Source organism: Calliphora vicina, chromosome 2 (assembly GCF_958450345.1).
Source record: "Calliphora vicina chromosome 2, idCalVici1.1, whole genome shotgun sequence".
NCBI classification, from domain to species: Eukaryota; Metazoa; Arthropoda; class Insecta; order Diptera; family Calliphoridae; genus Calliphora; species Calliphora vicina.
This window is the reverse complement of record NC_088781.1, coordinates 136,962,616-136,980,273: the sequence shown is the minus strand read 5'-3', so window position 1 is coordinate 136,980,273 and position 17,658 is coordinate 136,962,616. Positions and strand designations below refer to the sequence as shown.

Sequence of the window (17,658 nt, the reverse complement as noted above, 5' to 3'; positions counted from 1 at the left end):
TAGTCTTGTTTCACTAAAAATCTCAATATAATTTTTATACCCTACACCACCATAGTGGGGAGGGTATAATGCGTTTGTGCAGATGTTTGTAACACCCAAAAATATTAGTCTAACACCCACCTTAAATTATACCAATCGACTTAGAATCTCTTTCTGAGTCGATGAGTCGCAGAGTACAATCGCAATTTTGAAGATATTTCGATCAAATTTGGTACATATTATTTTTTCGGCACAAGGACCAAGCCTATTGAAACTGGCTGAAATCGGTCGACTATTTCACCTAGCCCCCATACAAATGTCCTTCCGAAATTGAACTTTATCGGTCATAAATGTATAATTTATAAATGTATCTCCACAAATTGCGCTCCAAATAAGTTTTATATATACAGAATTCATGTCGCCAAATTTTGTTACGATCGGTCCATAATTAGTCATAGCTCCCATATAGACCCGCTTCCGAAAATCACTTTAACGTGCATAAATCGCTTAAATGTTGGTATACTCACAAAATTCAACAGAGTAAACTTTCATATAGACATAAATCACACCACCTAATTTCATGCTGATCGCTCCATAATTGGTCATAGCCCCCATATAAGGCCCATTTCCGAAAATCACTCAAAATATAAATTATTGAAATTTTAAAAGAAAATTGTTTTTGCTCTTTTACTTAGTGTAGGGTATTTTATGGTCGGGCTTGACCGACCATACTTTCTTACTTGTTCAACTTCGGGTAACATGTTCTAAAATGCCAAAGTGTTTTCTCAGCCAAGACAGAAATGTCGACCCTATGAGTAAATTTGTAAAAAAATCCATTTTTCGCTCTAATTTTTAGGAATTTTGGGATCTCCGGTGTAATCATAAGTGTGAATATGTTGAGTATATTAAAAAATTGAATATCATTTTGATTAAGAAAACATTTTTTGTTCTTATTGTTTAAACATTACATATGAATGTGTTCATTCCTTTGAAATATCAATTAGCTTGCAGCTAATTATAAAGTTTACCAACTTTAATTAAATGAGCTTTTAAAGTTTTTTTTTTAACAGAAAAAATTTAATTTGACTAACGATTGTAATGATTTTTAATGGATTTAATTGGATTGATTGTCAAAACTGATTAGGAGATGAAGTAAATGCAAAGATTGAAAAGAACAAAAATTATTTTGAACTTTAATTAATTTCAATTTATTTTCCAATAAAAAAGGAAAAGGCAACGGTATTTTGGATTATTTCATTAATGGTAGTTTATGATATTTTTGTTAAATCTAGTGGAGAAACATTTTCATACATTATTTATTTCATTTATTTTTTTTTTTTTTAAATCTGCTACATTTTGCATCAAGTAATACAATTCAATATGTGTTTATTGCGTTATTAACTTCATATTATTTTTTACAATAAAACTACTCAATTTTAAATATTATATTTATATGAATATAAATAAAATATTTTACTTAACATAAACAATATTTCATATGCTACAATTTAACAAAAAAAAAAAGAAAATATTAAAATTTTTTTGTTAAATAAATGTCTAATATATATGTTGATACAGATACAATGTATGGCAAATAACTGTAAAAGTGTATGAAATCTACACATCATATTCATGCACATGTATTCAATTTCTATATATTTTTTTGGAATTTTTATTCATTATAAATACCATATTTATGCATAAAACTGACTGTCTGTCCTAATATATAGACATACATGCATCATACTACAATACACTTAAATTCATTGTATATATGCAATCAAACACTTTAGAGTACCCACTGTATGTTGCACATTAGGCTGGTTTATATATTGTTACGAAATTGTACTTGAATTCGAATATAACGATTTTAAGAGCTGATTTAAAAGTAGCATAATGCTTTCAAATAACAGTGCTGTAATAGCAAACTGTAACATATCTGTGGGCATTATTAAATAAAAGCTTTCAGTTGGCAACGCTGTATTCGAATTCGAATATTCAGTTAAAGAACATTGTAGAAAGTACACCACAGATGGATCTAGAATATTCGAACTTTGACAGTTAAAGAACAATCTGGAGTGCAGATGGTAGTGTTATAAATAGTGGCAGAGGTTGCAGTCGTGAGTGAGTTTATCAGAGACGCTTTTCGAATAAATATCAACTGAGTGCCTTAAAGTGTGCTGTGTTTTTCAAGTAAATTCGTGTACATTATAAATTTCTGCGAATTTGCAAACGTGTATAAAAAACATTGAGTGACTATTTAATTCTGTTGTTGTACATTTTTAAATAAATAAAGAGTTGTTACAATTTTCAAACTACTAAACTGCTTTTATTTGCAATCAAAAGTATCCGGTTTATTTAAAGGAAATAAACAAACGTTTTGAAAAGGTTAAAACGTAACAATATTAAACTATTTGGATTTTCGATGCGACCTTTAATTGTTCTCCATCATCTAAATACCAAATACTGGAAATTTATACAAAATTGAAAAACGTTTTATTTAAAGTTTCAAATCGAATTTCAATATTTTCAAAAAATTTTTAAAAAATTCAAATTTTAAATTTTCAAAAATTTTTTAAACGAAATTTCATTTAAATAAAATCTTTGCTTTCGATTCTAATGTGCGCTTTAGAAAAATTCAAAACTGTAATTTTAACAGTATTGTACCAGGAAGAAATGATTTCGAAAAATTTTAAATTTTCAAAATTATTTTAAACGAAATTTTATTTAATGAAAATCTTTGTTTTCGATATAGGAACATTCAAAACTGTAATTTTAACAGTATTGTACCAGTATTATGGGATAGAGGGAGAAACGATATTGAAAATTTTTTTAAACGAAATTTCCAAAAAATGAAAATATTGTATTTGATTTTAATAAATACTGGCTGAAGATTAAAAACTAAATTTTAGATTGGTAAACAATTTGAATTTGATGCTACCAAAATATCCGATTTTACTTTGAAAACTCCGTAAGACACTAAATATTAGACACGAACCGGATGATATAAGTCTGAAACAGTAAATTAAATGGAGAAAAACTGTGTTTTCAGTTTTTCTTTTCGTGATCCTGTGTCCATTTAAAAGGACTTCAAATTTTCATAGGAGTACATTTTTAAAAAAAATTTTTAAAATACTTCTGATCATCCTACTATATCAAATTTGGTTTCAAATGATCAAGAAGAGTTGTAAAATATTTCGTATTATTTTTATTTTATCCTATAAAGATCGAAAGATGACAAAAATGTCCTTTCAAATTTTTATCCTTGAATATCCTTTTAGATTTCCAATATATTTTTTTTTAAAAATAGTGAGTTAAAGATCCAAATATTGAATACCACATGCCAAAAGTTCATCCTTCTATCTTAACCACTTAAGTGTTAAAAAATATTTTAAATTTGAATTATTTGATTTTTTTATATTCGAAACAAAATTTCACATGAAGTATGTTCCCATTTCCCATTTTTCGTTCATAAACTTTGTTCACGTGAAAAAATTCCCCATGTTGTGAAATTTTTAGATGAAATTTTGTAAACAATAAACAGCTGCTACGAACAAAATCAACTATTGTGAATGAAAAGTTTAGGGGAATATCACGATAGCAATTTTACCTTCGAGGGAAATGAATATTTCATGGGAACATAAATTTCGCATGTTTTTCACGATAGGGGTGAATATTTCATTCGAAAAAAAAATATAACAAAATCCGTTGTGAAAAGCAACGAAGAAGACTTTTTAATAAACAAGTAAAATGGTAAAATGGTAGGGCAAGCCCGACCTTATGATACCCTACACCGGGTATATGATTATAAAAAGTTTTCTTTTGATATGAAACTTATTTGTGTTGAATCTTATTTGAATACACACATTTTCGGTAGTGGGCCTTATATGGTAGCTATGACTAATTATGGACCAATCGTCACAAAATTTGGTGGTATGAATTGCGAATATATGAAACATATTTATGTTGAATTTTGTTTGTATACTGACATATTTCAGAGATTTATGTATAGTAATGACATTTTCGAGAATGTTGCTTATATGGGAGCTATGGAATATTGTTGACCGATCGTCACGAAATTTTGTCGTGAGAGTTCGGCTTACATAAAACTTAATTGTGCTGAATTTGTTTTGAATTTGTTTATAATTAAGATATTTATGAGAGCTTAACTATTTTCAAATAGGCCAATTGTATGGGGGACTAGGATAAATAATGGGCTGATTCTAACCAAATTCAATAGCCTTTGTCCTTGGGGCAATATAAAGGTTTGTGCCAAATTTTATCGAATTATCGTTAAACCTGCGACCTGTTGTTTGATTACAAGGTTTACATGGATGGACGGACAGACGGACGGACATCGCTTAGTCGACTCAGAATGTGATCCTGAGCAGATTGGTATACTTTAAGGTGGGTGTTGGGACAATATTTTTGTATGTTGCAAACAACAGTCCTAACCCATTATACCTCCCCCACTATGGTGGTGTAGTTTATAAACATGCACTTTTTTTAATAAAACTTTTTTGTATACTAATAATTTATTTTTTTATATTTTAATTTGACCTTTATAAACATATATAAAGGATGAAATTTTGACATTTAGTATAGAATATTTGGGTCTTTAACGCACTATATTTTTAAAAGGAATTTATTGGCAATCTTAAAGGATATTAAAGGATAAACATTTTAAAGAACATTTTTGACATCTTTTGATCATTACAGGATGAAATAAAGATAATACAAAATATTTTACAACTCTTCTTGTTCTTTTGACATACATTCTGTCATTGTTGGAATAGCAGGAGTATTTTTAAATATTTTTTGAAAAATGTACTTCTTTGAAACTTTGAAGTCCTTAAAAAAGGACACAGGATCACGAAATGAAAAACTGAAAACACAGTTTTTCTCCATTAAATTTATAGTTTCAGACGTATATCATCCGGTTCGTGTCTAACGATTTTTTTGTCTATTTGTCGGACGGTGAAATCAGTCAACGATTTGCGCAACTTTCATGCAACCTCTAAATGTTATTCGATTTCACTGTGTGTAAATTTTTAAGTCATGGTAATATCACCATATTTGGACACCCTTGATAAAAGACCAAAAAAAAAAAAGACCCGTGTCTCCCAGTTTTGCCAAAAGTCATACACTTTTTTATGGGCTCCCAAAGATTTGGTACCTAGGTGTCATTTTTGCAAAAAAGTGATCATTTTCTCAGGCTCATATCTTGCAAACAGTTTGGAATTATGATTTACTCTCTGTGGCAAAGTTGTAGCCCTTGTCATAAAGAACAAAAATTGTGAACATATAAAATCAAAAAAACTTTATTTTCAAGATCAAAATCGCAAAAAACTTTAAAACATTCGAAATAAATTTAGAAATTAATTTTTTTAAGGCTGCCTAAAAGTATGCTTTAGTTTTTAAAAATTTAATAGTTTATTGCCGAAGACACGTAATTCCTTTAGTTTTTTATTACTAACTTATATTGGCCTACCAAAACGGTGTTAAGAATCATTCCTAGGAAATTCATATGTTTTAGAAAGTTTTTTATCGAGATCTTAGGTACATTTTTGTTGTTGAGTGTTTTCTTGAATTTTGAAGGGTTTGCTACCTATGGACCAAAACAGGTGAAAAAAGGTAAAAAAAAATCTTTTTTTTAAATTTTTTGCGATTTTGATCTTGAAGATGATGTTTTTTTGATTTTATTTGTTGTTCTTTGCGACTAGGGCTACAACTTTACCTCAGAGAGTAAATCAAAATTCCGAACTGTTAACAAGTTATGAGCTTGAGAAAATTATCACTTTTTTGCAAAAATTACACCGAGGCACAAAATCAAAAAAAGTTCATTACTGGGGGGTTTGCCTGGCAGACACGGGTCTTTTTTTGGTCTTTTATCACGTAGTTATTTTTTTTTCGTGTTGCATTGTTGCAGTTTTCAAGGGTTTGCTACCTATGGACCAAAACAGGAGAAAAAAGGGGAATGAAACGATTTTTTTAATTTTTTTGCGATTTTGATCTTGAAGATGAAGTTTTTTTGTTTTTATATGTTCACAATTTTTGTTCTTTATGACAATGGCTACAACTTTGCCTCTGAGAATAAATCAAAATTCCCAACTGTTTGCAAGATATGAGCCTGAGAAAATCATCACTTTTTTGAAAAAATGACACGGAGGCCCCTAATCTTTGGGGGACCATAAAAAAGTGCATGACTTTGGGAAAAACTGGGAGACATGGGTATTTTTGTTTATTTTTTTTTGCTAAAATTTTCAGCATACGATTTTTAAATAACGAAGAACATTCGGAGAACAAAGGGAGTATAAAAAATCGAAAAATTTAAATATAAGGACCACCCTAATATGTATGTATTAAATTAAATAAATGTTACTGTAAAAATTCATACACGCATAACAAATACATTTTGTATGCAAGAGCTTGTGTGTGAAGTAACTGCCTTTCACACAAAAAAAAAAAAAAAACAAAGTATGTGTGCGGAAAAAACTTGTAATAAAGTAATAAAAATAAATCACATTTAAAATGCTGCAGAAAAAATCATACAAAAAGGCAGCAAATTCAACAAAATGCGAAAAAAAATTATGTGTATATACAATGTACATATTTATTTATTTCTTCTTTTATAAGGGTTACACAATGTATGGTCTAAAATCAGTGGAGGAGAGCAAACAAAAAAATAAAAGAATTGAATTAAAGAAACAAGTTGCAATTTACCACCACACAGTATTTTATACATAAATTAAGAAAATCTTTAAACAGAATACGTAATTTATTTTTTTTGAGGAACAAAAGAAAAATCAGTTTAATGTTAAATAAAGAAAGTGCAGCACGTTTAAATAAAGATAGGGTGTTCTGAAGAGGTTGAAGAACACATATCAATCAGTAGAAACTTAACTTCGCTGTTAGTAATATTGTTTATAAGTATGACAACATTAACTGTTAAGGCAGCTAACATTATTATTAATGCTGCTAAAAGCTGCTAGGTGATTATTATGGAAATAGAACATTCTAGTTTTTTCCGTTAGATAATTCATGAAACTAATAGAAGATGTCACTGTGTATGTAAAAAGTTACAGTTAGTTGCGGAGCATGCAGCATAACATAGTCGCTGTTAGAGTTAACATCAACTGTATTACAATTGTTTTTTTAAAGTGTGTAATATAAGTGTATGTATTAAAAGTGACTGGTTATTTAAACTGTTATGTAGATTTTAATACAATTTTTAAACTACTTCTCGCTTTTATTTTTAATTAAAAGAATGCGATTTATTTAAAGGAAATAAACCATCATTTTTAAAAGGTAAAAACGAAACAGTATTTCAAAACTAAAAGTTAACGAATTTGTCAACACTAGGCTACCAAAGTTCAATTAACTTGAAGAAATTATTGAAACGAAGTAAGAAAAAAATTAAGATCCCCGCAACATAATTGTTTTAATGATAATGTATTCATGTTTTCTGCGCTTGTAAAATGATAAATGACAATTTGGAAAAAAATCTAAAAAAAAAATTAAATTTTGTTTAAATAAAAATATTTAAAAAAAATAATTTTTAAGTATAATTTGGTGAAGGGAATATAAGATTCGGCACAGCTGAATATAGCTCTCTTAGTTTTTTTTTATAATTTTGTGAATTTTATCAAAATTTGTGAAAGTATCGATGTTTTGGTAAAATTTCAAATTTAAGAAATTTCGTCAAATTTAATTTTTTTTGTAAAGTTATGGCTGTTATCATGATAGAAGAGAAACAAGGTCGTTCCACTTCTTTCTCATAAAAATATTTTTGAAGTTTATTGGAATTATTTGAAAGTAGTTTACATTTTGTCAAATCAAAAGTATAAGTTTGACATTCGCTTTATAATAAATATTAATTTTCACACTACTTGATGTCCGACTGAGAATCTGTCCGTCTGTAGAAATCAACTTTAACAAAATCGAAAAATAATCAGTTTTTTTTTGAGCTTTTTTTTGGAACTTTTTGTCAAATTTACGTTTTGTTTTATTTTCATTTTGTTTTTTATGTTAATTTTAGTATTTTTTTTTGGAAAATTTTAGTTTTTTTTTTATTAAAATTATTAATTTTAAACTTTGTCAATTCGGCGATTTTTTTTTTGGTATTTTAGCGTTTTTTTTTTTTTTGAAAATTTGGTTATTTTTTTTAAATATGTGTTTTAAATTTGAGTTTTTTTTATAATTTCCTGTTTTTGTTAAATTAACGTTTTTTATAATTTTGGTTTTTAATTATTTTGTCAACTTGGCGATTTTTTTTGGTTATTTTAGCGTTTTTTTTCGGAACTTTGTGATTTTTTTAAAATGAGTGTTTAAAATTTTGTCTTTTTTGTATTTGGGATTTTTTTCAAATTAAGAGTGCTTCTTTGCCAGAAATTTTAGTTTTTTGCTAAAATTGTCATGTTTATTATAAAAGTGTGATATTTTGTTAAATATGCGATTTTTTGTTAAATAAGCGTTTTTTTGTCAACTTGGCGATTTTTTTTGTTTTTTTAGCGTTTTTTTTTTTGCAAACTTTGTGATTTTTTTAAATGAGTGTTTCAAAATTGTGTTTGCTGTATTTGGGATTTTTTTTCAAATTTAGAGTGCGTCTTTCCCAGAAATTTTAGTTTCTTACTAAAATTGTCATATTTATTATAAAAGAGTGACATTTTGTTAAATTGGCGATTTTTTGTTAAATAAGCGTTTTTTTCATTTCGTGATTTTGTTGAAATTCGTGTTTTCTTTGAAATTCGAATTTTGCTGTTTTTTTTATTGTTAAATTAGCTTCTTTTAAGATTTTTCTGAAACTAGTGATTATAGTTTGCATTATAAATTTTTGAAATTTTGTCAAATTGACGTTTTTTTTCTTAAATTGGCATTTTTTTTTAATATTTTTGAGATTTTCCTGAAATTGGAGATTTTTTTATAATTCCAGTATGAATTTGTAAACTTTGTCAATTTAGCGTTTTTTTTTTGTTATATTGGCGTTTTGAAAATTTTTTAAATTTTTTAAATTTTGTCAAATTTACGTTTTTTTTTTAAATTTAATTAGCATCTTTTAATGTTTTTGCGATCTTCCTGAAATTGGAGAATTTTTCATAATTCCAGTATGAATTTGTAAACTTTGTCAATTTTGCGATTTTTTTGTTATATTGGCATTTTTTGCGTTTTTTTTTTTTAAATTAGAATATTTTTAATAGTTTTGTGATTTTCCTGAAATTGGAGAATTTTTCATAATTCCATTATGAATTTGTAAACTTTGTCAATTTAGCGATTTTTTTTGTTATATTGGCGTTTTTTTCATTTTTTTTTTAAGTTAAATTTTGTCAAATTGACGATTTTTTTTAAATTAGCATTTTTTTTAATAGTTTTGCGATTTTCCTGAAATTGGAGTATTTTTCATAATTCCAGTATGTTTTTTGCAAACTTTACGATTTTTTTAAAGTAATATTCAAAATTTGGGTTTATTGTAATGCGATTTTCCTGAAATTGGAGAATTCTTCATAATTCCAGTATGAATTTGTAAACTTTAGCAATTTTTTTTGTTATATTGGCGTTTTTTTTAGTATTTTTGCGATTTTCATAAAATTGGAGAATTTTTCATAATTCCATTATGAAATTGTAAACTTTGTAAATTAGCGGTTTTTTGTTATATTGGCGTTTTAAAAAAAAAAAATTTTGGAAATTTTGTCAATTGACGTTTTTTTTTTTTTAATTAGCATTTTTTAATAGTTTTGCGATTTTCCTGAAATTGGAGAATTTTTCATAATTTCAGTATGCATTTGTAAACTCTTGTCAATTTGGCGATTTTTTTGTTGTATTGGTGTTTGTTACGATTACGATTTTTTTAAAGTGATATTCAAAATTTGAGTTTATTGTACTTTTAGTGTTTTTTTTTCCAAAATTATAGTTTTCATTTTAAATTATTGAACTTTTTTCAAATTCACGTTTTTTTAAATTAGCGTTTTTTTGCGATTCCTGAAATTCGATTTTTTTTGAGGGAATTATCATTTTGTTGTTTATATTAATTTTAGAAGTTTTTTTTTATTGATATTATCATTTTAATAATATCAATAAAATTTGTGAATTTTTGTTAAATTTAATTTTTTTTAAATTAGTATTTATTTTTAATTTTTTTGTGATTTTCCTGAAATTGTATTTTTTTAGAAAATTCGATTTTGTTGTTTATATTAATTTTAGAAGTTTTTTTTGTTGATTTTATCATGTTATTATGAATTTGTAAACTTTTGTCAATTTGGCGATTTTTTTTGTTATATTGGCGTTTTTTGCAAACATTACGATTTTTTGAAAGTAATGTTCAAAATTTGAGTTTCTTGTATTTTTAGTGTTTTTTTGTAAAACTATAGTTTTCATTATAAATTTGTGAACTTTTGTCAAATTCTCGTTTTTTTTTATATTAGCGTTTTTTTAAATATTTTTGCGATTCTGCGGAAATTGGACATTTTTGGGAAATAGGATTTTGTTGTTTAATTAATTTTCAAAGTTTTTTCATTGATTTTATCATTTTATTATGAATCTGTAAACCTTTGTCAATTTGGTGATTTTTTTTGTTATATTGGCGTTTTTTGCAAAGTTTGCGATTTTTTGAAAGTAAGGTTCAAAATTTTAGTTTCTTGCATAATTTTAATTTTCTTGGTAGATTTTCCCGGTTTTTGTTAAATAATTAGCGTTTTTTTTGCTTAATGTTTTCATTAAATTTGGCATTTATCTGAAATTCGTGATTTTATCGGAAATATTTTTGTTCTTATGGGAAATATTTTTGCAATTATTTTGAAATTAGTTTTTTGTTATTTTTTTAGAAAATATAGCACAAAAGCTATATTTAAAAATCTTTTAATAAAGTTACTTTGAAAAAAAGTAACTTTTTAAAATGTAAAAGCTTTTTTGTGCCCTTTTGATAATAAATTCACAAATGTTACGTTCCCTGTTCTGTTGCCTTCACTCTAGCGTATGAGTAATATAAATAAACAAATAAATAATAATAAATATTCATCATACGTTTACGTATATTTTAATGCAAAATCACAAGCTTTCTCTCATACATTGTATAAATGTGTATAAAAATTTATCTGTAATCGTGTGTTGATGGGGTGGAAAACCAGAAAAATTATTACTTTCATTCTTTTTTGTGGAAATATAAATATCAATATTATTTAAATGTTTATTAATAATATTTTTATGTTTATTATTATGCTTTTGCAACGGTGTTTATTTATATTTTACAACTGATAAAATTTCATTTTATCAAAAAAAAAAAATGAAAGAGGGAGAGTAAGAGTTATACAAAAAAATATAATAAAAATGTAAAAACCTGTTGACTGTTCAATGACTGGGTATTTTGCATGACTTTATCTAAAATATGCAAAATTATCTCTGCCGCCATTTCGCGTTCCAGCTGAGTGCCTTTCAATTGCAAATAATTATCGAGCTACAAAAAATATAAACAAATAAAATAATGAAAGCAACATTTAAATATGTAAATTTAAATGAAATTTAATTTTAAGGTAATGTTTTAAAATAAATATAATAAATTATTTATAAATAATTGCTAAATTTGTACTAAATATTAGTATAAGTCTGTTCATTTTAGTTTAACTAAGTTGCAATAACTCTGTTCATTTTTTAGTTTTTTCTTGCCCTTTTTTGCTGGAAAATTTGTAAACTTTATTCCTCTCAGTTTATAACTGTCTAAAAGTCTTTTTAAGTTTTCCTAAAAAAAGTTTTTTCTTGTCAAAAAAATTTCTTTTATTTTAGAATTTCTGTAATAATTCTTATGGGACTTTAACGAGATTTGTCTGTAAGTTTGTTTGTTTTATTTTTTTGTTAAAAAATATTTTTGGAAATGTTGTCTAGCACCTTTAGGGTGGCTAAAACAAAACTTTTGTTGCAAACCTTAAGAAAATGTGTCACAATTTGTGCTTGGAATATAAATTTTCTAAAGAATTATGGTGTCATCATGACAAATGTTGGTGCTAAAGATAAAACTTAATAGAAGGTTTAAACTAATTTAGAGAAACACACTTACCTCATGCAACATATCGATTAAAAAGCCCGCCTCTCCCGGCAAAAAATGTTTATATCTCTTTAAAGTATAATCCAAACTGGCTTTTAACAACTCCGAGGTAGTTGTCTGCTGAAAACCCGATACCAAGGCCCTAAACTTATTGTAAATCATTAGCAATTGATCTCTTATGCAATTACTAAAGTCTGGCGGCAACCAAGTAGAATTACCCACATCTCTTTTCTCACATGTTCTACGTGAAAAACCCTCAAATCCTCTAGGGCAATCGGATATAACAGCCACTCCTCCTGGAGCGCTAGTGGGCCAATGCACGCCATAGTTTGTTTCAGCATGACAAACATGCACTGCATTGCGATCTATAACCGTAATGTAAACACTTTTTGAAACTGGTTTCACCGTATTCGACACCACACAAGAGTACTCTGCTGATCTTTGTATATTATTGATTTTGAGAATACTGCCATCGGGATACAGATCTTCCCACATAACTGTTTTGGGATCTGATTGAAAGAGATTACCATTACGTGTCCAACTATAGCCTAATTGGGCATATCTTTTGATGTCATCATTGCCGGGAGATAAGCAGCGCACCCTCAGCGAGTCTCCCTTATGTAGAGTAACACTGGCCGGGTCTACTCTCAGGCGGGGAGGAGATTTAATGTGCACATGCAGGGAGCGACACTGTTCAACGCCCCAATCGGTGACCTAGAAATAAAGAAAATGGAAAATTGTTGAATTAATACAAGAAGTAAATGATAAAAAAGACTTGATTTTTCCCTTTTGGAATTTTTTAAGGGAAATTTTTTTTCAAACGGAAACTTTTATTTTATGGCTGAAATTGTGAATAAACGATCTCCAATTATTTTAAACTAGTTGACAGCCCCGGCTTCACCCGGTAGCATTTACTAATGTTAGTTCTTCAAGTTTCTCCAACCCACATACACCTGCCTGTTCTTATTTATTTGCAAATAAAATATATAAATTTGTACTGCATACTTTAGGGAGCTTTTTTATTACAGTTGGCTGGACTCAAAAGTTTTACCGGAATTTTTGAATTTTTTTTCCTTATAAACCATCTCCTGAAAATTTCGAATCGAATAAAAAAAATCTCTACAGCCGTTCTCACGTGATGCCATTACATTCATGGACCATTTCATTTGTATATGTATAGATTGACAAATATAAAGCATTTCAATGAAAATAAAAAATTCCCTTTTTGGGAAATTTTTTATTTTTTCAATAAAATTGTGAATAACGATTGCCAATTATTCTTAATCGACAAAAATAAAACATTTCAATAAAAAAAAATTTCTATTTGGGAATTATTTTTCAAAAATAAAGAAGGAAAACCGTTATCAATCATCTTAAAATATGTAAGTTAATATTTTGCAATAAATATAAAAAATGTTCCTTTTGGGAATTTTTAAGGGAATTTTTTTTCAAAGGGAAATTTTTATTTTTATTTTATTTAGTCAAAAATAAAATATTTCAATGAAAAAAAAATTCCCGCTTTGGGAAATTTTTTTGAATTCACGAAAATATAATTTTTCAACGGAAATAAAAAAATAAAATTTTTGGGAATTATTTATCAGAAATGAAATTTTTAATAAAATATCAGCAAATGTTCCATATTCAGAAAAATAAGGTTTTTCCTTCAATAAGGTAAAACAGCCTGCAATCATCTTAAACTATGTCAATCATCTTAAACATTTTGCAATAAATATAAAAATGTTCCTTTTGGGAATTTTTAAGGGATTTTTTTTTTCAAAGGAAAATTTTTATTTTATCACTGAAATTGTAAATAACGATCGCTAATTATTCTAAATAGACAAAAAACGACAACAATTATTCCAAATTAACAAAAATAAAATTTTTAAAGGAAATAAAAAAATTTCCCTTTTTGTGGATTATTTGTTAAAAAAGGAATTTTTAATTATTTTTCAAAAACAATCAACAAACATTCCCTATTCAGAAAAATAAGATTCTTCAATAAAGGAAAACAGCTAGCAGTCATCTTAACATTTTGTAATAAAAATAAAAAAATTTCCCTTTTGGGAATTTTTTTTTTGAAACCGAAAATTTTTATTTTGTCTTTGAAATTGTAATTAATAATCGCCAAATATTCTAAATAGACAAAAATAAAATATTTCATGGAAAATACAAAATTTCCCTTTTTGGAAATTTTTTTTCAAAAGGGAAATTTTTATTTTTTCAATGAAATTATGAAAAATTATCAACAATTATTCCAAATTAACAAAAATAAAATTTTTCTAAGGAAATAAAAAAATTTCCCTTTTTGTGGATTATTTGTCAAAAAAGGAATTTTTAATTATTTTTCAAAAACAATCAGCAAACATTCCCTATTCAGAAAAATAAGATTTTTTCTTAAATAAAGTAAAACCGCCAGCAATCATCTTAACATTTTGCAATAAAAATAAAAAATTTTTAATGGAAATTTTTATTTTGTCCCTGAAATTGTGAATATCGATAGACAATTATTCTAAATTGGTAAAACTAAAATATAGCAATAAAAATAAAAAAAATCCCTTTTTGGGAAATTTTTTTTCGAAAGGGAAATTTTTATTTTTTCAATGAAATTATAAAAACGATCAACAATTATTCCAAATTCTCTTTTTGGTAATTTTTTTTTCAAAAGGGAAATTTTTAATTTTTCAATGAATTAAAAAAATTAGTTTTTCACAAAATTTTTTTGCACTAGAAATATTTTTATCAAGATTTTGACTAGAAAGACTACTTGTATTTAGTATCGTAGGAAAGCTAATTTAATATGTAATTCTGTGAAATTAAAAAATATTGCAATATCATGCTCTGCAAATAATTTGATTTGTCCAAAAAGTTATCATTATTAAAAAAGTTGTGTATTAAAAAAACATTCCGTCATCAATCTCTACCATTGATTAATTTATGCCCTACTTAATTTGTCATTTTTTTTTGTTCATTTATTTCGTCTTTAGATTCATGTTCTTACACACATTTTCATGTTTTACTATGATTTACAGAAAAAACAGAACGAAAAAAAATAAAACATTTTGAATGACATCTTAATCTTTTCAACATTAATTTCATCAGGCAATTTTAATGAAAACAAAGAGAACAATTGTTTATTTACATATGTATGCAAGTATAGGGCGACATATTTCCGTTTCCGCTGCTTAAACCCACAACTACCAACATAAATCATACACACTTAAAGTAAAATGTTTTACTTAACAATTGTGTTAAACAAACATTAAGTTTGCAAGTTTAAGTTAAACGAAAGAATTTAAGCCATAAATTGACAACAATCAACAATCGTATAGATTGAAATGACAAAAATATAAAAAAAAAATTAAAATGGTTTTACTAGCCTGACATGCTTAATGCAATTTTTATATCCGCTTTTATACACAGACACTGGCATGAAGCAGGACATGCGTGAGTGTGTGGTAGCGTCAGTTTACTATGTGTTTGTATTAACTATAAAAGTAACTCGACTATAAAATGTCTGTCTCTTAATGTTTTTGCGGTAAAATGTGAGAACATACGCAGACACAAACACGCGCTTAATTTTTTATTTAAGAGAAAATTTATCACGAAATTATTTTCAGCACTATAGACTAGGGTGGATCTTATTATACAAGTTTTGAATTCTCGTTACAAATTGATAACAATAAAGTAAAAAGAAAATAACAAGAATATCCCATTTTGGAAATTATTTGTCAAAAAGGGAATTTTTAATTAACGATCCTTGAATTTCTGCGATAAAATAAATTTTTTTTTTTTTAAAAAATCCAAAATTTGAAAAAAAAAATTATTTTTGTCAATTTGGAACAATTGTTGATCGATTTTCACAATTTCATTGACAAAATTAAAATTTCCCTTTTAAAAATAATTTCTCAAAAAGGGATTTATTTTTGTCATTTTTGAATATAATTGCTGGATATTAAAAAATGACAAAAATAAAATATTTCAATGAAAAACAATCCCTTTTTGAGAAATTATTTTCAAAAGGGAAATTTTTATTTTGTCAATGAAATTTTTGAGAAATTATTTTAAGTTTGTCAATGAAATTGTGAAAATCGATCAACAATTGTTCCAAATAAACAAAAATATTTTTTTTTTAAATTTTGGATTTTTTTTTTTAAAAGAAAATTTTTATTTTATCGCTGAAATTGAGAATAACGACAAAAATATAATATTTCAAAGAAATTAAAAAATTTCCTTTTTTGGGATTTTTTTTTTAAATAAAATTTTTATTTCATCGCTGAAATTGGAATAACGACAAAAATATATATTTCAAAGAAATTAAAAAAAATCCTTTTTTGGAATTTTTTTTTTAGTTTTTGAAATTTTTTTTTAAAAAATTTTAAATTTGGAATTTGAGATTTGCATAAAATTTTACGATATCTTTGGTATCTTTGGTATCATGTTATAATGTAAATTGAAAACAAACACTATTTTGAAAGAGAGTTTTTTTGCAATTAATTTTTAATGTTGCACAGTGGCGCCTGTAGAACAAGTGAGGTTGCAAAAATCAAAAATTTCATGTGCCCCTAAAAAATATTGAATGAAACTATTTTACAGGAAATTGTCCAACGAATTCAAATATGCTACGCTTATTACAATGAGAAGATATAGCTTTTCAAAGTTGATTGATTTTCAGTGTTCAAAAAACCACCATTTTTAGTTAATTTTGTCCACTTCAGATACAATATCTCGAAAACCAAGTAATGGATAGTCTTTCTTTTTGATTCTATTGATAGATCTATTTATTAAGAAAATAATAAAGATAAATTGCACTGTTTGCTAAATCGAGAGCTACCAATTATCAATTTTTTCAATATTAGTCATCCTTGATGAAAAAAAATCTATAAATTTCTATATTTTCCATATTTATACCCCACACCATCATAGTGGGGAGGGTATTATGCGTTTGTGCAGATGTTTGTAACGCCCAAAAATATTAGTCTAAAACCCACCATAAAGTATACCGATCGACTTAGAATCACTTTCTGAGTCGATTAAACGATGTCCGTCCGTCCGTCTGGTTGGCTGGCTGTCCATGTAAACCTTGTGCGCAGAGTACAGCTCGCAATTTTGAAGATATTTTGATAAAATTTGGTTTTTCGGCCCAGGGATGAAGACTATTGAAAATGGCTGAAATCGGTCCATTATTTCACATAGCCCCCATACAAATGTCCTTCCGAAATTGGACTTTATCGGTCATAAATGTTTAATTTATAAATGTATCTCCACAAATAGATCTCCAAATAAGTTTTATATATACAAAATTCATGTCACCAAATTTTGTTACGATCGGTCCATAATTAGTCATAGCTCCCATATAGACCCGCTTCCGAAAATCACTTTAACGTGCTTAAATCACTTAAAAATGTTGGTATATACACAAAATTCAACATAAATAACTTTCATATAGATATAAATCACACGACCTAATTTCATGGTGATCGGTCCATAATTGGTCATATCCCCCATATAACCCCACTTCCGAAAATCACTCAAAAATATAAATTATTGAAATTTTAAAAGAAAAATGTTTTTGTTCTTTTACTTAGTGTAGGGTATTATTATGTCGTTCTTTCATTATTCCTTTAGCTAATGCACAAATTTCCAGCTAC

At 26.7% G+C, this 17,658-nt stretch overlaps 1 protein-coding gene across 1 annotated transcript in view; it reads right to left on the bottom strand.

Moving 5' to 3' along the window:
* LOC135950898 (uncharacterized) overlaps window positions 1–17,658 on the bottom strand; it is a 315,472-nt gene that overhangs the window by 104,973 nt on the left and 192,841 nt on the right. The window contains exons 7-8 of the mRNA XM_065500422.1: window positions 12,023–12,724; window positions 11,309–11,425 (exon numbers count right to left, since the gene is read on the bottom strand). Coding sequence (XP_065356494.1) covers window positions 11,309–11,425; window positions 12,023–12,724 — 819 coding nt within the window. The remainder of the gene's footprint in view (window positions 1–11,308; window positions 11,426–12,022; window positions 12,725–17,658) is intronic.